The 21,738-nt window shown below is 37.6% G+C and overlaps 2 protein-coding genes across 2 annotated transcripts; one reads left to right on the top strand and one right to left on the bottom strand.

Annotated features, from left to right (window-relative positions):
- Positions 1–1,097: 1,097 nt before the first annotated feature.
- On the bottom strand, positions 1,098–10,483 carry LOC125075307 (zinc finger protein ZFP2-like). The gene is made up of 13 exons (XM_047687034.1): positions 10,216–10,483; positions 9,913–10,044; positions 8,908–9,073; positions 7,724–7,897; positions 6,225–6,397; positions 5,560–5,690; positions 5,049–5,123; positions 3,567–3,705; positions 3,373–3,497; positions 2,920–3,046; positions 2,497–2,610; positions 1,395–1,592; positions 1,098–1,315 (listed from the first exon to the last, which is right to left on the bottom strand). Exons 1-13 carry the CDS (start codon positions 10,336–10,338, stop codon positions 1,142–1,144), a joined length of 1,851 nt encoding a protein of 616 aa, XP_047542990.1. The 5' UTR covers positions 10,339–10,483; the 3' UTR covers positions 1,098–1,141.
- Positions 10,484–11,450: 967 nt separating this feature from the next.
- On the top strand, positions 11,451–17,439 carry LOC125075283. The gene is made up of 4 exons (XM_047687004.1): positions 11,451–11,577; positions 13,156–13,278; positions 14,052–16,485; positions 16,742–17,439. Exons 1-3 carry the CDS (start codon positions 11,518–11,520, stop codon positions 15,153–15,155), a joined length of 1,287 nt encoding a protein of 428 aa, XP_047542960.1. The 5' UTR covers positions 11,451–11,517; the 3' UTR covers positions 15,156–16,485; positions 16,742–17,439.
- The last annotated feature ends 4,299 nt before the right edge of the window (positions 17,440–21,738 follow it).

The following is a 21,738-nucleotide window of genomic DNA, read 5'->3' as shown; positions in this document are numbered from 1 at the left end:
GCCCAGTGGGCTAGAACGCGTGCATCTTAACCGATGATTTCGGGTTCAAACCCAGGCAGGCACCACTGAAATTTCATGTGCTTAATTTGTGTTTATAATTCATCTCGTGCTCGGCGGTGAAGGAAAACATCGTGAGGAAACCTGCATGTGTCTAATTTCAACGAAATTCTGCCACATGTGTATTCCGCCAACCCGCATTGGAGCAGCGTGGTGGAATATGCTCCAAACCTTCTCCTCAAAAAGAGAGGAGGCATTTATCCCAGCAGTGGGACATTTACGGGCTGCTAATGCTAATAAATTTTTAATAAATGATTAATTTCTTAACAATTCAAACCAATAATTATGCTTTTCTTATGGAATCTTAAGTTCATTATGTTGGAACTTATGACTCAACTTAAGATTTTATTATCTGTTTTAAAAAAACAATTTATATTAGAGAAAAATAAAAATGGCGTGTGTTTTTCCTATTGATTTGACAGACGAATGTATATTTAATAAATAACTTTAAATATAGGAACGATTTTTCTTACAATATATATGTAAAGACTTAAATAACTTGAGATGTTCAATTAAATTCGAAAATTAGTCTGTCTGTTTGTTATACTTTTATGGTCAAACTACTGAACCGAATTTGATGAAATTTCTTATGAAGTAACCTCGAAACCCAAGGAGGAAGAGACTTCTTTATGCCTCACTCCAGACCAACCTTAAAACGCAACCGAATCCGCGGGTGGCTTTTTATGGCATTGGTTGGCGGAGGAGCATATGGGCCACCTAATGGTAAGTGGTCACCACTGCCCATAGACAAAGGCGCTGTAAGAAATATTAACCATTCCTTACATCACCTATGCGCCACCAACCTTGGGAACTAAGATGTTATGTCCCTTGTGCCTGTGATTACACTGGCTCACTTACCCTTGTAACCGGAACACAACAATACAGAGTACTGTTATTTGGCGGTAAAATATCTGATGAGTGGGTGGTACCTACCCATACGGGCTTGCACAAAGCCCTACCACCAAGTGACATCATTACATAGTATAAAACAAAGTCATCAAAGATTTTGAATATTATATTATAAAAATAAAACATTTCTCTCAAAGAACACGACAGTTTATTCACAAGATACAAGATTGTGTCTTCATAGGACTTCGCCGCCGTCCTTGTCGACGGCTCGCCCTGCAGTCTGATCCTTTTTCTTCTTGTTCGGAGGCAATCTCAGGTGGACAGTCCGGATGTGCGTCTTGAGCGAATTCGACTGGCTGAAGGGCTTGCCGCACACGTGGCACTCGTAGGGCTTCGCGCCCGTGTGGACCTGGAACAGAGAACGCCGATTGTAGCCCGGAGGGAGACGGCTCGGCTCGGTGCGCCCGGGTGGGGAGGTCGATGCTCACCCGGTAGTGGCGGGTGAGCGCCGGCTTCTGGCTGAAGGCGTGGTGGCAGAGCGCGCAGCGGTAGGGGCGCTCGCCGGAGTGCGTGCGCGCGTGGAGGCGCAGCTGCTCGCGACTCACGAAGCGCGCGGCGCAGCGCTCGCACGGGAACGGCTTCTCGCCCGTGTGGCGGCGCTGGTGGTAGCGCAGCGTGGCGTCCGACTGCGACACACGCGGTTCGAGGCGGCTCAGTGGTCATGTTGAAATTTGGTATGAAGCAAGATTGAACTTCAAGGAAGGACATGACAGGCTACTTTTTTATGGCCAACCCCTGACCAGCCCTTCAAACGTTGGCTAAGCCCAGTGCTTTGTAATAAACTAGTTTCTGCCAGCGGTTATCAAACCTTTTAGTAATCAGACATAAAAAATATGCCCTTCTTCTTCCTTCCTTGGGGCTCAAAATTCTTATTCAAATATCCCTATCCAACATACAAGTATCTCAGTTTCTTATTGCTTGCCAAATTCTAACAATTGAGATTGTACAATTATAATTTTAATTTTTAAAATTACCGAGCTATCATCGGCTGATCGGCAAACAATACAGTCTCATATTTGTTGCCAGCAAAAATGGCAAGTCATTAATGTAAACGAGGAAGAGAAAAGGACCAAGAATAGATCCCTGAGGGACTCCCACATCTACTGGAGCCCCGGGATATCTCGAACTATTTACATCAACCAAATTGTTCCAGTCCAAATCAGAAGATTGAGAGCGACTTCTTTAATTCCGTAGTGACCTAGCTTCCAGGCAAGCAAGTGTTTCTAGTTACACACATTCGAAAGCCTTAACGGAGGGGTGGGCTTAGCCCAGTACAGCAACAACAATAACAGCCTGCAAATTTCCCACTGCTTGGCTATGACCTCCTCTCCCTTTGAGGAGAAGGTTTGGAGAAAAACGCTGCTACAATGCGGATTAGTTGGTCCTCACGATATTTTCCTTCACCGCCGAGCACGAGAAGAATTATAAACACAAATCAGGCACATGAAAATCCAGTGGTGCTTGCCTGAACCCGCAATCGTCGGTTAAGATCACCTCGCCCAGGAGTGGGATGTTTGTTTGATCACTCACCGTGCATTTCTTGCCACATATCTCGCAGACGATATTTTTATTATACTTCAAGCCCAGATGGATTCGTTTCACGTGATTCTGGAGTTTCGCTCGACTCGGAAACGTTGATTCGCACTGGAAACAGTAGAAATGTAACATTGTTTACACTGATGTTAGCCGGGCCGGACCGTAAGTTCAGAGGGCCCTGGGCTAACACTACTAGAATCCAGGCACAGGACCAACGTCTCTTTGCACGGACCGAGGAAGTGTTTCAAACACACACACACACACACTTTCAAATTTCGGTTTGAACCTGGACCTCGGGTTCTCGGGGCCTTACGTTTAGGCCATCGTTTGTCTAGGAGCTATGTATAACACTCAACGAAGTCCTCTCAGGTGGAAAGCGGCGCAGATCCGGCCAGAAGGACCAAGTCACCAAGTCACCTGGTCACAGGCGAGCGCGAGCGGCGGGCGCGGCGCGGGCGCGGGCGCGAGCGCGCGCACGTGTCGGCGGGCGTGCGCCGCGCGCGCCGCCGCCGGCACCCGCGCGCCGCACAGCGAGCACTTGGAGCTGCCGGCGGTGACACGGGTTAGCGTTAGCTGTACGACGGCACGGTAAAAAGCTACCTGGACTCATTTACTGGCGAGCCGTATGGGTGGTCCAGCGGGCTGTTCTGACGCCAAACGGCTTTACTATTATGTTACTAATGACACATAGCGTCTGAGTTACCAACGCATTGGCGATTGTGACTGCTTATCATCAGGAGGCCCACTTGGGCACACGTTTCGATATGCATACATGTAATCAATAAACAGAGTTTTTCTTTTTTTGTCATTTTTCTGGAGACATATATTAAAACTCAGGGAACATTAGAAGCTGGATAAGCGCACACTCACTCATTATCCTTGAAGATGACGTGTCGCTTGGAGATCAACACGTGACGCGTCTTCGCTTCCGTGGACGCGAACTGGATGTTGCACTCAACGCAGAAACCGTCCGGATCGGGCTCGGTTTTCGGTTTCTGGAGACGACGTTAAATATCAGCGGCCCGTCGACAACGGACACACAGCCCGCAAGGGAAGCAACTCACGCGGTCCCCGCGGTGCGCCTTGCTGCGGTGCATGAGCAGGCCGTGGCGCCGCGCGAACCCCTCCCCGCACTCGCCGCACACGTGCTCCGACGCGCCCGCGTGCCACTTGCGCACGTGCGACAGGTACGACGTCGGCTTGCTGGCGGTTTCATGAGACTATTTATACGTGTTAAGCGGTTCCTCCTGCTTGACCTAGGCCAAGCGGGGTACGGGCAAACCTCCTTGCCCGGGTATGTGTCACTGTATTTTGACCCGGCGGGTCAGGGCTCCTTGGCCTAGTGGTATGTCCTAACGACGCTGCTGCACCCACTCGAGTAACATTGCACATTATGGTGACACAACACGACCACAGATGTCAAATAAATTAACATTTTACGCACCCTAGTAGATTGAGAATTCAATACCCAAATATTACTATTTTTTTTAAGCTTTAGGTGGAAAACGAGGCTAACTTGATGGAAAGCGACTAACACCACCCACAGGGATAAGCAATACCGGAGGGTTGGCAGGTGCATTGCCTACATGCCTACCTTGCATCCCACAGAGTTGTTGTGCGAGGCAGAAAACGCCTGAAAATCTCTGACGTAAAAGCACACCCCAGCCTACGGTACAAGCTGATGTATCAATTTGTACCCCGAATAGGGGGAAAAATTGGTATCAGCCGAAGATGATATCAGGGTCTCGGTACGAGAGAGCAAGGCCGGTTTCGTCTCAAGGTGAAAGTAAACGGCATTCAAGGTGGAGTTCAGCGCCCTTATGTTGCAGAAGTCCACGGCGAGGGTGGAAGGGTTTGCCTTACGATACCTACTTCACTTTCCCCGAACAGGGACGAGCACAAAATTTCATACTGAATCACATCAAATTCGGTTCAGTAGTTTGGTCAGTACATTAATAATATTAGTATACAGGGTGACTTAAAGATGAAAGTATTGAATCAAAAAATATTATCTCCTTTTTTTATTAATTAATGTGAAATCAACTCAATAGAATTTTGTTTGATAGATTTCACGCACTTAAAATGACTGTTGTTTTTTTTTCTTATGACGTACATGCTTGATAATTGCTTTCCGAAGATTGGTTGAACATTAATTTAGTAAAATAAAATCAAACTTTGACTACTTTTTTTTATATTAAGCTAGCTATTTTAAAAAAAGTGCAGTTTTTGGGTCTTTTTAAAAAAATACTTCAAATCTTGCTAGAAAAATAATAGGCAGACTTTGCCTATGACAACCTTGGCCGAAATAGTTTTGAATTGCCTATACTAGCTTCTCCTTAAAGCTTTGCACCCATCTTTAAGTCAGTCAGTCTATATACAGGTATATAAGACATCAATATAAACACGTATTCTACCGTTAAACATCTGAGTGAGCCAGTGTAACAACAATTTTGTGTTGTACTGGTGTTGTAAGTGATTTTAATGGTCGATAGTGATCGTTTACAGGTAGCCTGACCGACTATCTTAAATAAGTAAAAAAATCATACCTAAAGGCACGTCCGCAGGGCTTGCAGGGGTATGTGTGTCCTTTATGCCATTGCTCGTGAGCTTTAGCCTGATGTCTGGAAGGAACAAATAAGATACACAATTTTAAGCTATATTTTTAATAAGTAAAAAAAAACAAGGTTGAATATATTTGCAACGTTTCTGACGCAAAAACGTTTCACATGTACAACGTGTTGTGTGCCTTTGATTATATCACTCACACACTAAAAAAAAAATTTTGTCAGTTTGACGACCTCCGTGGTCGAGTAGTGTGTACACCGGTTTTCATGGGTACGCTACTCCGAGGTCCCGAGTTCGATTCCCGGCCGAGTCGATGTAGAAAAAGTTCATTATTTTTCTATGTTTTCTTGGGTCTGGGTGTTTGTAACGTCGTTACTTCTGATTTTCCATAACACAAGTGCTCTAGCTACTTACATTGGGATCGGAGTAATGTATGTGATGTTGTCCAACATTTATTTATTTCGTTGGATATTATTTGCCTAAAGGACTTACTTGGTGTGAGAGCGATGCGAGCATATGTTACAGGAGAACCGCCTGGAATGAGCGGAAGAGGTGTGAGCCCTCAGCGACTTCACCGTCAAATATCTCAGGTGACAGAGCTGGCACTCGTGCGGGCCGCTTATCTTGAAAACGAGATATATCCTTATTTTGGTGGTACGGCTTCGGGCAAGCTCAGTTCCTCCCGATAGAATCTACTACCCGAACCGGTGCTTATTTTGTATTGTTCTTCCAGGGACAAATCACTGAACCGAAATTAATGAAGTTCAGTTTAAATGGTTACATTTCAAGGAACGAAATAGGCTACCTTTTATGCTTAACATCTAACAACCCCTAAAGCGCGAGCAAAGCGGGTCACACAGGACCGGATCTACTATATGGCTTTTTGGGCTTCAGCCCAGGGCCCCGTGGATTCAAGGGGCCCCGGCTAAGTCAAGTCAAAGTCAAAAATAGTCGATAATGCGAAAGAATCTATAACTTTAATAAACTAAACAAATCGTATGGTTTGCGAGTCCTGCAATTAATCAAACCCATTCAATTAAATTAATTCAAGTCTACGTTCAGATATGTCTTAGGTGGGCCCCTAAGTAGTGTTAGCCCAAGGCCCCCTAAACTCACGGTCCGGCCCTGGGGCCACAAGTATTCGTGTATAAACGTACCTCATCGTGTTTTTCTTTGTGTTTATCGAACGCTATCGGGTCCAGAAAACCTTTGTAACACAAGTCACATTTGTACGGAGAATTTAAATAATTCAGCGACTTCGAGCGCTGGAACATTTCGTCGAGCTGCTGTTCCTCGTCGAGAATCAATTCTTGAGCGTCGACTTTAGTTTCTGAAAGTAACTGATTTATTTTATTGTATACATAAATCACTTAAGCCCTATCACGGTATTTGTGCAAGCCGGATTGGGTACCTAACACATATTATACCGCCAATCAGCAATAACTTGTAAATGGACCACCTGTTGGTAAGTGGTCACCACCGCCCATAGACATCGGCGCTGTAAGAAATATTAACCATTCTTTAGACAGTCAAAGCTCCACCAACCTTGAGAACTAAGATGTTATGTCTCTTGTGCCTGTAGTTACACTGGCTCACTCACCCTTCTTGCTGCTTGGCGGCAGAATATCTGATGAGTGGGTGGTACCTACCCAGACGGGCTAATAATAAATCATCTATCTAACTGATTGTTGAAAATGAGTAACTACTGAGTTTCTTAACGGTTCTTCACGTTAGAATCGACATTACAATGGTAATATTCTGTAATGTTATATATGTACGGAAAAACATTAACGATTTTATGAGAAAATGTGATTCTCATGGCATTGGTACAAGGAACAAACACAATCTTGTTACTCCTGGTACTCGACTGCACAGAGTCAGTAACTCTTTTGTGGGGCAATGTATACGGTTCTACAACAGGGTCTCAGAAAGCGGTCAAAATGCCTCTGTTGCCAAATTAAAAAAAAAAATGATATAAAACGCTTGTGTGCGAAAGGTTACTATACAATTAGTGAGTTTATGGTTGATAGCACACCTTTGGAATGAAACGATCGCCTCCTGGCTGTTTCTATTCATATTCAATTTTTTAGCATTAGCATTAGCAGCCCATAAATGTCCCACTGCTGTGATTAAGGCCTCCTCTCCTTTGAGGAGAAAGTTTGGAGCATATTCCACCACGCTGCTCCAATGCGGGTTGGCGGAATACACATGTGGCAGAATTTCGTTGAAATTAGACACATGCAGGTTTCCTCACGATGTTTTCCTTCACCGCCGAGCACGAGATGAATTATAAACACAAATTAAGCACATGAAATTTCAGTGGTGCCTGCCTGGGTTTGAACCTGAAATCATCGGTTAAGATGCACGCGTTCTAACCACTGGGCCATCTCGACTCTCATATTCAATATATGTTTTTAATTAGATTGACAAAAAAAAACCCCTCTGAGTTTCTTTCACCGTTACGTCTCAGATCAGGGTGTCTCCTATTCCGAAACGGTGGTAGTGTTTAATTCGACAATCAACTAGTAAATTTAATGCTTATATATTTAATAAGAGGAATTCGATTTGATTTGATAACTTAAAATTCAATTTAAACTTTGATTATGAGTAGATAAAACTACCAACTAAATAGCTCTGGATGTAAACAAAAACATACCCTTGTATTTTTTGATTCTTTTAATCTCCTTCTCTTCGATTTTCCTATCCTGATGCTGCTTCATACTGATGTTCTTTAACGGTACGTCGTCTTCAGAGTCGGATGTTATTTCTTTGACGTCGTCAGATTTGATATCATCCAAGGACAATTGATCTTTTAAATTGATTTCATGATCTGGAATAAATATCTATATAAGTATACCACAAACAACACGAAACGCACAGAAAAAAAAAATAAGTAAAATACAAAAACAAAATAAATGTTGATAACGAGTGTTGTACAATGGGCGGACTTATGGCTAATAAGCCATCTCTTCCAGACAACCCCATCTGAGAGAGAATTTTCAAAACCGCTGGTGTAGGCGGTGCAGTCATAAACTTACATACAAATACTTACACACTAATACTTACTACATATATATGTATATTTAATATATATCTCTATTATACACTAATGTATATTTAAGATACTAAAATGTTATATAAAGGAAATTAATTAAATTATCAATGAGACTTTGGAATGATGTTCTTTAACGGGGCTTCCAGTAAAGTGAACTGGCAGAAATCGTCACGTCACCTCATACAGGCAACCATCCCTTCTTTTTCTCTATCTCTCTATTTTATACGGTTTTATAGAATATAATTTAAACAATTTTTTTGTTATTGTTTTAATTCACACGAGATTTTTAATAACAATTTAATTTCTTGATATTTAATTATTTTCTGCCGGTCTGGGTAGGTACCACCCACTCAGAGGATACTCTACCGCCAAACAACAGTACTAAGTATTGTTGTGTTCCGATTTGAAGGGTGAGTGAGACAGTGTAACTACAGGCACAAGGGATATAACATCTCAGTTCTCAAGGTTGGTGACGCATTGGCGATGTAAGAATGGTTAATATTTCTTACAGCCCCATAGTCTATGGGTGGTAGTGACTACATACCATCAGGTGATCCATATGCTAGTACGCCAACCAATGCCATAAAAATATTTAAAATCCTGTTTAAATTAAAGCAATAACAAAAAATAATATTGTATAAAATCATATAGAAAGAGACAGGGATAGAGGAAAGGAGAGATCAAGATTGCTGGTCGAATAACACTTCTTCCTTACATGACAATTTCTGCCAGTTCAGTCTACTGTAAGAATAAACGAACTTTGTTCCAAATAAAATAATACATACCAATTTGACTAGTTATATCGTCCATGTAATTTCCATCTCCTTGGACATTTAATTCTTGTTTGATAGCTATCTCATCTTTAATGTCACAGTCTACGTCGCCCAGTGATATGTTGATTGTTGATGATACGGACAGTTTGAATTTTTCATTTTGTTGTATTCCAGTAAGCTATAACGTAACATAAAGATTATTATCAAATTAAACCATAACAATTACAGAAGTGAAACTTCTCTGCGCCAAAAATTTTTTTTTGTCATAACAGATCAATATACACTCTTATTCTTTTATTTTTATTTAATAAATAATAAATATTCGACAACATCACATACATTACTCCGATCCCAATATAAGTAGCTAGAGCACTTGTGTTATGGAAAATCAGAAGTAACGACGGTACCACAAACACCCAGACCCAAGACAACATAGAAAACTAATGAACTTTTTCTACATCAACTCATCCAGGAATCGAACGGTACCTCCGAGTGGCGTACCCATGAAAACTAATGTAAACGCTACTCGACCACAGAGGTCGTCAAACTCTACTACTTTACACCTCTCATGTGACTGCGTCGTTGGTCTAGGGGCTAGATATATGGCCACAGATGGAGGTCCTGAGTACGATAAATAGTTCTTAGGTGTTTTAACCTTGTACATTAGAATATATAGCTTGTACCAACCACAAGAAGACAAAAGCCAAACAACAAATGTACATAATAATACAGAGAACAATGAGATTGAAACAATGTCATTGATCAACAGCTTGAATAATCTGTGATATTAATTATAGATTTACGAAAAAAAGGCATTTGAAAGTCGACAAAGCAGTTTTCAGAACTATAGAAGTAAAATTAAAGTATGTATCATTAAGTGCTTATTATTAATATTGTTTTATTATAAATAAAGATATATTTATCAAGAATTGTTTATCTATATTATTTCTTCAGTTGCAATCAACATTAAGAGATAAATTAATAAACTCATAATTATATACAAAATAATATACTCACTACAGAGTTCCGTTGTAGAGCATCTTTCAGAATTTTGTCACTAGAAATAGCTTGCTGAATCAATGTGTGACAATTTCTTAACCTTTTAACACATATATAACATATTGATTGCACATATGTTATAGAGTTTAACTGAAAATAAAACATCAATCAATAAATATAAATAAACTACAGCTGAGATTGATATATGACAACATTTTTTAATTATTATCAGTGTCGTGACTGTCCAAGACTTTATTTATTTCGGCCTAGCTCTCATTTGCTAAGTGTGATAAGTTCTTAAACAAAATATTTTATACTTACTTCAATGTCCGTTATTTTTTCGTAAACATCTTGTAGATACGTATTATTTAAACATAACATTCGATTATTTCCTTTTAAACATAGCCTACATAAGTGTTCGTTTATTTTCGTATTGTATTCCATTTTATTGTATTTAAAGTATTGTAAAAAAAAAAATTACATCTTTTTTCTTTTTTTTTATAAGTCAAGATCGCACATCACACGTTAAAAAATATATATTAAAACCAATTAGTGATTATACCGGTTCTATGAAATGTTGAACATTTTGATTTTGATTTGAAATATTTCTTTGTGAAAATTATTATTGTAATGAGTTTTTTTGAAATGAGAAATACTTTAAGTTAGAATGATTAATTGTTTATTTACAAATGCTATCAACAACTTTACAAAAATTGTTTGATAACAATTAACAAATAACAATGTCAAACTCAGTTTCCGTACAGAGTATATATAATACGAAGTCCGATCGACGATGCCAGCACCAGTAGTGCTGCCATGTAAATATAATTTAAATTTAAATTATTGCTAAGCATGTTTATACCAAGCTTTGATAATATGTCATATAACCTACTAGTTTTCGCCCATATTAAGGGGAGCGGCGGCCGTAGGTTTTGGGTATAAAAAGTAACTTTAGCCTATGGCGTTTCTAAGTAAGCTTACCTCATACCAAATATAATGAAATTTAGTATAGTGGTTTAGCCGTTTAAGCGTACCAGATAGATGGACAGAGATACTTTCACTTATAATATAAGTATAGATGTGACCTACCCTCCTAAATATTTTTGAAGTGATAACTTCTTATAGGAGGGTAAACCGCTCCGTTACGTAACGCGTTACGGCCGTATTGAATGTTAGTCAATACCGTCGTATGCCTACATCAAATAATCTCCAATTGAGTTTAGCTTTCGCTAGTTCGAAATATTTATTTATTATAAAGCTGTTTGACACCTATAATATAGTTTCTATAGTAATGTTGTTTTATTAATGTAATATTTGTTTATTTTAAATATGTGCATGTCTCATACGTGTACAAGTACCAAATAATAGCGGTTTTGTTGTAAGCGTAATATCTCCTTAATCCTTAATGATTCTTTTAATTTAATTTTTCTTGGTAACATTGATATGACGTATTTTGACAGTAAAAAAAATCAAAATATTGATCGTTCGTGTTGATTGTTTTCAATAATATTTTTGTTTTATATGTAAAAATTAAATAATTTTAAGATTATGTCCGGCCAAACCGACATTTTGTATAAAGATCTCACTTTAGTTTGCCGCGGATGTCTCGAGACAACGCGCGAAATGAAGAATATGATTGAATTTGGTCTTGATGAGGATTTTCATAAGCTGACGAATATCAAGGTTTGTGACGATTATATTAAAACGACATATAAATATTTTCTGGCGTATTAATCACGATATAATATACATTATAACTTATATTTATACTTTTAAAGAGTTAAGTTTGGAAAACTGTTTCGTTGCTTACTAAAAATTTTGAACTTTAAAATTTAATCTTCTGAGTTTTTTGAACGAACTTTTTTACGCGGCTTATATCAGAGTGAAATCGTCACGTAGGTAAAATCCGTTATGTCCCTTCTAGGCGACCCTTCACTCTCTATTGTATACAGTTTTGTTAGAACTTATTTTTCATTATTGTTTTAATTCACAAGTGGCTATTAAACAACAATTTGACATACACTTATCTTCAGACACAGTTAATTGACTTTATTGTATAGTTTATTTAATACACAATATGTAATGAAAGCAACTTTATTAACATAATATCTTTCGTTACCTTTTTGTAAATTTTTTCTTTGCCTTATACTGACTCTCCGATCTTGATTAAGTATTCATATTTATAGTACTGTGCTTAATTTTATAATGGCGACCAAATAGATTCACGCACATATATATCTTTGATATACTGTGAATATATAGAAAAAACAGTAAAGGAACAGTTCATAAATATCTGGAGTAAGCCCACACTGTTTGCTGATTTTTTGTTTTTTATGTTATCGGTAGGCGGACGAGCAAATGGGCCACCTGATGGTAAGTGGCCACCACTGCCCATAGACAATAGAGCACCAATGCGATACACTGGCTCACTCACCCTTCAAAATGGAACACAACCATACTAAGTACTGCTGTTTGGCGGTAGAATATCTGATAAGTGGGTGGTACCTACCCACTCATCAGATATTGTTGCTGATAAGGTATGGAGCTAATTCCACTGAGCTCCAATGAGTTTTGGTGGATATACATGCTACAGGTACATGCAAGTTTCCTCACATTATTATAGTTCACGGACAGGTCATGATGAATAATAAACACAAATTAAGCCATTGAAAATTGAGTAGTACTTGCATGAGTTTGTAGCCACCAACCATTGGTTTAAATTTATGTTTGTATGAATTTCTTGTATCAAACTGACGTTAGATATGGAAGAGCGAGGCCTGCCATAGGTTTTATTTAACTTACTAGAAGGCTCTCAACCATGTACATAATATTGTAAAACAGAAAAATGTTTAAACTTTTATATTTTATCATAAATACTAAACAAATATCATAAGTTATTTGGCTGGGTTTATCAGTCTGATAAGTAATTGGGTTTTGTATCAAAAAATTCTCAGTAACAGCCCAGGGTCTAGAAGTTGGAAGTGTGTAAAATCTTCCATTTGAGTATGCAGGTTCAGCGGTTTCTGGGTCTTAACTCTTTCCGGTCGAATTGAGGGAATGGAGAGTGCACCCGTGTTACAAAAACACTTGTGGTCTATAACATGTCCTGCGTAGTGTCTGGTATCCCTTAAAATTTGCCGTGGCTTAAATCAGTCAGGACGACATTTTTTATTAACTAATATAATCAAAAATAATAATTTTCGTGTAGATAAATAATTCGAAAGGTTCATTTCAATATAAATACAGTATTGTCTTTTTCAGATAAACAAAACGGATAATTTGTCAAAATTGATCTGTTCCGAGTGCGAGAATGTTATCTTGAGGTGTAAAAATTTCCAGGAGCAATGCAGTCAATCGGATTTTATACTGAACGTCGTTTCTAAGGTATATTTTATTTATATATACTATAGTTAATAGATTAACACTTATTTTATAGGTTGTAAGAATATTGAGATGAATGATTGAGCCGAGATGGCCCAGTGGTTAGAACGCGTGCATCTTAACCGATGATTTCGGGTTCAAACCCAGGCAGGCACCACTGAATTTTCATGTGTTTAATTTGTCATTATAATTCATCTCGTGCTCGGCGGTGAAGGAAAAAATCGTGAGGAAACCTGCATGTGTCTAATTTCAACGAAATTCTGCCACATGTGTATTCCGCCAACCCGCATTGGAGCAGCGTGGTGGAATATGCTCCAAACCTTCTTCTCAAAGGGAGAGGAGGCCTTTAGCCCAGCAGTGGGAAAATTTACAGGCTGCTAATGCAAAAAAATAATAATGCTAAGAATATTGTTTTTACTTGATCAATAATGTTTTTCTTATGATATATGTAGTTTGATGAGGCCATCACCGCTTATGTGTCAACAACCTTGGGTAGTAAGATTTTATGTCCCTTGTGCCTAAAGTTACACTGGCTCACCCACCCTTCAAACTGGAACACAATACTTAGTACAGCTGTGTGGCGGTAGAATATTATAAATGCGAAAGTAACTCTGTCTCTCTGTTGCTCTCCTGAACCGATTTTGATGGAGTTTGGTTAGCAAGCTTCTTATACCTAAAATGTATGTATCCTTACTCCTCAAAATGCAAGAAAATTAGTATTATAGACTTTTATATGTCATATATCATCCTTAAAATATAACTGTTCTTAATTCCAGAAACAATCTCTCGATTCTGCAAACGATACAAAATCCTTTGACGATAATCCTTCACAGAATACAATAACATACTTCAAGCACGATAAAAAGCTAGTGATAAAAGTAATGGCTCCGGATCCAGACGCGAAAATAACATATCACTGCCCCCAAAACTGTTCGGAAAGATTTAAAAAGAAGACAGATCTTTTGCAGCATCTCATCAGACGTCACGACATCGAAACGGATTTCGTTATCGACGTAGAATACTACTGCTCATTCTTGAGTTGTCAGTATCACGTAGAATCGTCAACCGGTAAACACTTCACCGGCAGGAAGTACCTGAATCAGCACATATCGAAAGTGCACAGAGAGAAAGTTATATGTCAGAATTGTTTATTGAACTTTTCGAGCGGTACGGAGTTCAATCGTCATTTGAAGGATTGTTCGTTGTCACACAAATGTAAAGTCTGTGATCGGGAATTTAAGACCAACGAACGTTTGCTCGTCCATTTGTTACGAAAACATCCGACGTTGCATAAGAAGTACAAGATGGAACGGAAAAACTTTAAGAGGAAATTTCAGGATATCGATTTTGATAAGTTCAAGGAACAGGAGAATGTTCTAGACTACGCCTGCGACAGTCCCACGAGGTCGTTTGCGACACAGACGTTGAAATTGGACGAAAATATCAGGAACGACGTCGCGTTACCATCTTGGCAACCAGAACCGACGAGGAAAGACGAAATATCAACTCAGACAGTTTTCGAAGATTTATTGTCACTGAAATCCCAAACGAGCGAAGATGATTCCATATTTTACTCGGAAACAGTGTCCCTGTCTGACATACAAACTCAAACTCTGCCACTGGAATTTGGTTTGAGTCGGTCGAATAAAGAAACGATTACGTCGGAAACTCAGTCTCCTGATTTGAGTATAAAGGAAACTCAAACCTGTTTCTGTTTGTACGATTCACTCAAACCGAACTTCAGATGTGGCGATCTCATGTCGAACACGGGTTCGTTTTGTACGACTGAAACTCAAACGCTCAAACTTGAATCAGACTTACTCAGCTTCTCGTCGGCTGAAACTCAAACTTGCTTTGAAGATTCAAGTAAAGACTTTTGACAGTGGTTTTAAAACACCTTGAAAATTAGTATTTATCAAACAAACTTTGATATATATGTTCAATGCGACTAGCTCAGTTATATTGTGCACTACAAACAATCGGCAATTAATAATAGAGTTGTATATCGATGGTCTATCGATATTATCATGACGTGTTAATACTATCGATACTATCACTAGTATCGATGGCTGGCTATAAGCAACACTATATAAGCGGTATAGTACATAGATAGCCAGTGATCGATAGTATTACCTACTAAATTTCTTACCTCAAGATAAGAAATATTACGCCAAAACTTACGTCGTTCGACACTATATTAAAAAAAATAAAAAAATGGCGCCAGTAAAGAGTAAAGGAATTAATACATTTTATGCAAGCAACAAAGTTCAAATCTGTTATACTGATTAAGAGACCAATATCGGCAGCATTGCTGCTGCGGTCAATATTTTCTTGCCAATATATCTATAGTTCCAAATCATCGATACTATCGATAGTATTGCTGTTATCAATTCTGCTTACGGAGAGCTATCGATACAATGTATCGATAGTATCGACACAAGACGATACTATCGATATCCTGAATAGTTTTCGAGGTAAATCATCGATAGTCAAACTATCGATGATTCTGCAACACTGTTTATAATACAACACTACTCTTACTTTATTGAAATGAAATTTACGATTTCATACTGATTATTAGACATTATTTAAGATCTCGACCAATTAAATCAGGTTATTTTAATTATTGTAGAATTCAAGGTTGTTTGCTTGAACTCGAATGGTCAGTTGCTTTTGGTAAGAGTGGTCTCTACAACGTCACCGGACGGGTTCGGATTAACTATCTTGAACTCGACTTTTTTCTTTTCGAGCTGAGTGATGCTGTTGGCCCTAATGGCGAGCTAATCTACTCAAGCCTTAAAGTTGAGAACCCACTTAAGGGCTCAGAGTACGCGCATCCTAAGGGTGCCTCCTGTGAGGCCGGACTTAGGACGCCGACTTCGACTGGAGGGAGGAATGACGTGTACGACGTGTGTGCCAGTGCGATTCAAAATGTGTTACAGTGCAACCTCGTTATAACAAATCGGAAGGGAACAAGTAAATATTCGTTATATCAAGTAATTCGTTAAACTGAGGTTTGTTTTGTTGAGGTTAGGTTGGTCTAAAATTCTTTATAAATAGGTAAAAGAGCAGTTTTATTCATCTCACATTACGTACTTATCTTGTTACAATTTCTACTAATAAATGATAACACATTTTTGTCAAATAACTGTTTATATTTTCTATTTGAAAAAAAATTAATGGTAGGTATCAAAAAATATAGTATATTAGGTAGGTAACTGTCTTGGTATGGGCATGTTATGCGGAGGAATGAGGACCATGTTGTGAGAAAGGTTTTGAGTATGGATGTGGATGGATATAGAGGTAGGGGACGACCCAAGAAACGATGGATGGATTGTGTGAAAGACGATATGGTTAGAAAGAATGTTACTTGTGAGATGACGTCTGACAGAGAAGTATGGAAGAAGAAGACATGCTGCGCCGACCCCAAGTAATATTGGGATAAGGGCAGGAGGGTGATGATTAGGTAGGTAACAAAAATTTTTAGTGGTGACTTTAAGATTTTGGGTTGACAAATTTGAGGTATTTATACTTTTTCTTAATAGTTGAAAATTTGTTGTAAAGAGGTTGCTCGCAAAAAAATGTTCGTAATGTAAAGGGAGAGGGTTCAAGGGGATTACGAAGAATTTGTTAAATCGAGGAATTCGGTATATTGAGGTACGTCATATTAAGGTTGCACTGTATTTAGAATCAACGCCATCTATCGGTAACATTTGTAACATGAAAATATTAAGGTAAGGTTCGAGTTTAACTCGATGAGTGTTCCGTATCATTAGTTTAAGTAAATAATTAATATATAAGCGAAATTCCATTTAGAATAAAGTTTTAGAGTAACTTTCGCCATTTTTTTTATAAAAGTTAAATTATTATAAACTCGCTGTCGGTAATATTTTTTTTTTATATATTTTTGATTTGGTCATTTTTAAGGGGCCATTCATTTATTACGTAAGACGATTTAGTTGGGCGGGGGGTGGTCGACCATGTCTTATTTTTTCTTACAAGGGGATGGGAAGGAGTACCGGTTTTGCTTACGTAAGATAAAAAAAAATGCGCAAAGTTAAAATTATTTGATTAAGGGTCGCTCGGATGCGTATAGGTATAAAACGATATTTCCATTGCCATGGCAACGGGCGGGCTAAAAAATAAAGATTTGTAAAATTACGAATAAATATCTCAAAAAATTGATTATTTGAAACAAACATTAAAATAAACCAAACGTGTATTAATTTTTTCCTTTAGATTCTTACGTAATAAATATTTAACAGGGGGAGGGGGTCGGCCTATTCTTTTTTTTTTTTTCTTATAATAGGTAGGGAGGGCGTCAAAAACAAGCCAAAATAGTCTTACGTAATAAACGAATGGCCCCTAAGGTAACGTACGCACAGATATGCACAAAGATACCATACATATGAGTACAGCACAAAGATAAGAAATTACGAAGCGCAGCCATTTATATAATAGTGATCTATACTAAAAAGTTTTACAACACACGCTGCATATTCACGTATAATTTTTATGTTAAACTTCATTTCACGAAACGAGCTCCCAAAGGAAATTACTGCGCGCTCATTGGTCCAACCGCGTGACCTTCACTTGTCAAATCATTTCCTAGGAGTGTTTTACAAGTTAGATTCGTCTCGCTTGTCTTTAGCTTTGCGTATCGACCAATGAGATGCGAGTATTTTATTCCCTAGGAGTTCGTGGACTGAAATAGTTTTGACAGATTAGCGTCATTGATAAATGATGACGTCACAAATATGGCGGCAATTTGTTTTGGCCGTTTTTGTATTCCGTGATATTTATTGATTAATTTATAAGTATTTGTGTATAGTTTTTTTATAAGCGTCATTCAATTTTTTTTCATAAGTCTTATGAGTGGCAGTCGTGATGTTTATTTTTTTTAATAATTTCTGTTAAAATTTCTAGTCCGATTTTTTTTTTTTTTTAAAATAAAATTCCTTTTTTATATTGAATTGTAAAACTGAATGTTATTATTGAATAAATATTTTTATTATTATTTATCACTTATTATTATTATTTTAGTATTGTATTCTCGAATATAGTGTTTTTTTAAAAGTTATTTCGAATACGCTCAACGTAAATCGACGTCTCAGCTGACGCGCTTAAAGAGACGAGCAAATAGTGATTACAGCTGTACCCGTGACTTTGCGTTTGAATTTAACAAAAATGTTATTGTTGTGGCCTAAGTTACTCATTATTACATGAGCTATCAGCCAGTGAAAGTCCCGTCAAAATCGGTGCAGCCGATCCCGAGATTAGCCGGAACAAACAGACAGACAGACAAAAAAGTTATTTCGGTATATGTACCGTGTATACATACATATGAATTTAGTGAAAAGCTGTTATTTTAATATTACAAACAGACACTCCAATCTTATTATATCTATAGATAGACTGTCAAATCTGATACAAGTAAAGTATGACGTTCGGCGTGTGCCAAGCGTAGCTGTTAAGCAAGGTAATGAAGTTGGTTCGTTTGTTTTAGTCATTTTGTAGAGCGAGACTCTATCTATTTTTACAGGGTTATTGGTAATTCGACGTATTCCCGTTAGGAGGTGATAGGGATGAATTTTTGCGATAATTTTAACCCCCATATGCATCGTGCAAAAGTGAACCGATTTTGAGTTATCACGTTTTTTAGTTTTTTTCATAATAAGTCAAAAAAAAACGTTATGAAACTTGTCCTGCAGATTCATTTAAAAACATGAGCGTTTTCTTAGCTTTTCAAAAATGTATAACAACTAGGAACTTATTTCAAGACAATCGAAATAAAATTACCACAAAGGACAAAACTTAAATACGCTTTTTGAATGTCTCCCAAATAGGTTCAATACGTACCTAACCAATGCAAGATTATTCGCGTCGGTTTCCTTATCCGTATTATCCCGGGAAACTGGTAGTGTTCAGAGACGAAAAATTAATGTCGAAAGACTCCCAGTCCACGTTGTTAATTACTGAGAGGATAAGAATTTATCGATGAACCATTTTGACAAACATCTTCGCTACACGTCTTAATAATGCAGGATTTCATCCTCACCGTTATACTCCAGCGCAAATTATTCACGAAGAGGTCCGTCGGTTCTTCTCAGGTCCGAGGTGCTTAATTCCGAACCGGTGGTAGATTTTTGACTATCAAGAAGCAAGTGTAAACACTTCTATATTGAATAAAGATTTTTGACTTTTGACTTTGACTTTGGTCCCTGAAAGGAAAATTATTTTTTGTAGATACGTGCTTACCGCATTAAGCATTAATTTAGGAGTCGCGTCTTGTTTCAATAAAATCAATATCTATACGACGAATTACCAATAACCCTGTATAAATAATTTAAGATAAATTAAACGCTTTTCGAACATAACTGTTCAAAATATAATAAATAATAAAATCCTGAATGGCTTAGATTAAATACTATATAATAATTACAATATTAAAACTAAATGCAAATGGGCCACCTGATGGTAAGTGGTCACCACCGCCGATTGACGATGCCGCTGTAAGAAATATTAACCATTCCACCACCAAGTGCACATAGCCCTACCCCCAAGTGACCACAAAGAAGTAAATAAAAATTAAGTATTATTATTGTGATACAATTTCTGACTTCATAACCCCCCCTAAAACTATTATTAAGAGACCTTCTAGTGCTTACCGTTTGTCTAAAAGCGACTTGCATCCTGGATTAACAGGCCTGGTTAGTGAGTGAGAAATGATTTTGATACATTAATTACATACGCAGGGTGAGATTTAGGGGATGCACCTGGGGGAGATTACTCTGGCCTCAAAATGGAGTAAATTTAACGTAATTTAAATAATTACAACATACTTAAACCAGCTTCAAACGAACTTTAATAATATAAGTAATTTTTTGCTTTTTACGTATATTATCATTCTTTACAAGGTACCGTTGGTTTTTTAGTGGGTATTGCGGTGTACTATGTGGGGTGAATTCACGCCGGGGAACCGCGTGACGTGTTTTTCTAGGGAGATAAAAAAGGTTAAGTTTTATGTAAAATAATAATAGTAATAAATAAATAAAATCTAACGTAACATATATTCGTCGTTTTGGCCACGTTGGCGTTAATACGTAAGTACCATAACTTTGTCGTGTAATGCGTTTTTCCAGCAAAAAATCGCCTGCAGGTCTCTAAATCTGGCCTTGACCGATATCATCATTCTAATATTACGAATAGATATGTTTTGTTTCTAAGTCTTTTTACGAAAAAACTGCTAACGCGATTAATATGGTATTTTCATATTATTCACTTTATAGAATCACTAGCGACCCGCCCCGCCTTCGCACGGGTGCAATGTGGGTAATCCCTAAGAGATAGACATATACCATCGCGGACTTTTTTGAAGACCGTTTCAAGGTGTACAATAATGAAGTACATTATTTTGATCTATCTCGTAGGGTTCAGCCAGCGTTTACAATGTAAGCGAAAAAAATGTATAAATTTACGATATCACATTAGAAACTTTTAAAATTATCAGTGTTACTTAACTATATTGTCTATGTATTATATACAAAAACCTTCCTCTCGAATCACTCTATCTATTTAAACCGCATCAAAATCCGTTGCGTAGTTTTAAAGATTTCAGCATACAACGGGACATAGGGACAGAAAAAGCGACTTTGTTTTATACTATGTAAAGATAACGGACTATACCTATTTTGTTAATATGTTTTAAAGTGATTTCGAAAGTAATTAAGAATATATTTAAAGAGTACTGAAATGAAACAGAGTAAAAAATAAATTTAAATATTAAAAACCATTTACTAGCAAACAAAAAATAGTTCTAACTTCGAATTTATCTTGACGTAAATAAACCACCAAATCATACATATTGAAGTAAACTATTTACTCAATTATGTTTATAAGTACAAAATACATACAACACAACGAATACTTTTAACAAATTACAAGTCGCGCCAACATCGACCTTATTGTCCGCGCCCAAAAATATAAATCGCGCGCTTTTGATTTTTTTTTTTTATTTGTTGTAACTAGTTGTATAGATAAAGGAATCTCCTATATCTTTTATATTAATAGAAAATAAAATAGGATTATTGATTGCAATTTACTTAATTGTTACGATTCAACGAATAATTCATTTTAGAGAGCGGGACAGTTACGATGACATTAAATCAAAACAAAACCTGTCAAAGGTTTCGAAATTCCTAAAAAAACTGTTGAATAAACGCAACGTTTCGCGGGCGACCCATTATATGGTTTATATTAATATCTGTTCCTCATGTCAAATTTATTCTATGGTCAAAATATTTTTTTCCCGTAACATCACCTGTCTCTTTCTCTCCAGGGTATCTCTATGTCAAATTCCAATACGATCGTAACAGATACTAACAAAGAACTAATTACGCATTTGCAATATTATCCTAGTGTTGCTAGTGCTGAAATTAGGAAATCAATAAATACAGCATACAA

Source organism: Vanessa atalanta, chromosome 30 (assembly GCF_905147765.1).
Source record: "Vanessa atalanta chromosome 30, ilVanAtal1.2, whole genome shotgun sequence".
Lineage (NCBI taxonomy): Eukaryota > Metazoa > Arthropoda > Insecta > Lepidoptera > Nymphalidae > Vanessa > Vanessa atalanta.
The sequence above is the reverse complement of the archived record's forward strand: the minus strand, read 5'-3'. Positions and strand labels throughout refer to the sequence as shown.

Excerpts from the sequence above, each read along its gene's own strand:
- LOC125075307 (XM_047687034.1), bottom strand. The coding sequence starts at position 10,338 with ATGGAATACAATACGAAAATAAACGAACACTTATGTAGGCTATGTTTA. Across the intron at positions 3,706-5,048 it reads CCCTGCGGACGTGCCTTTAG|CAAGCCGACGTCGTACCTGT; the intron begins GTATGATTTTTT and ends TGAAACCGCCAG. Across the intron at positions 1,316-1,394 it reads CGCTCACCCGCCACTACCGG|GTCCACACGGGCGCGAAGCC; the intron begins GTGAGCATCGAC and ends TCTCTGTTCCAG.
- LOC125075283 (XM_047687004.1), top strand. The coding sequence starts at position 11,518 with ATGAAGAATATGATTGAATTTGGTCTTGATGAGGATTTTCATAAGCTG. Across the intron at positions 11,578-13,155 it reads ATAAGCTGACGAATATCAAG|ATAAACAAAACGGATAATTT; the intron begins GTTTGTGACGAT and ends TGTCTTTTTCAG. Across the intron at positions 13,279-14,051 it reads TACTGAACGTCGTTTCTAAG|AAACAATCTCTCGATTCTGC; the intron begins GTATATTTTATT and ends TCTTAATTCCAG.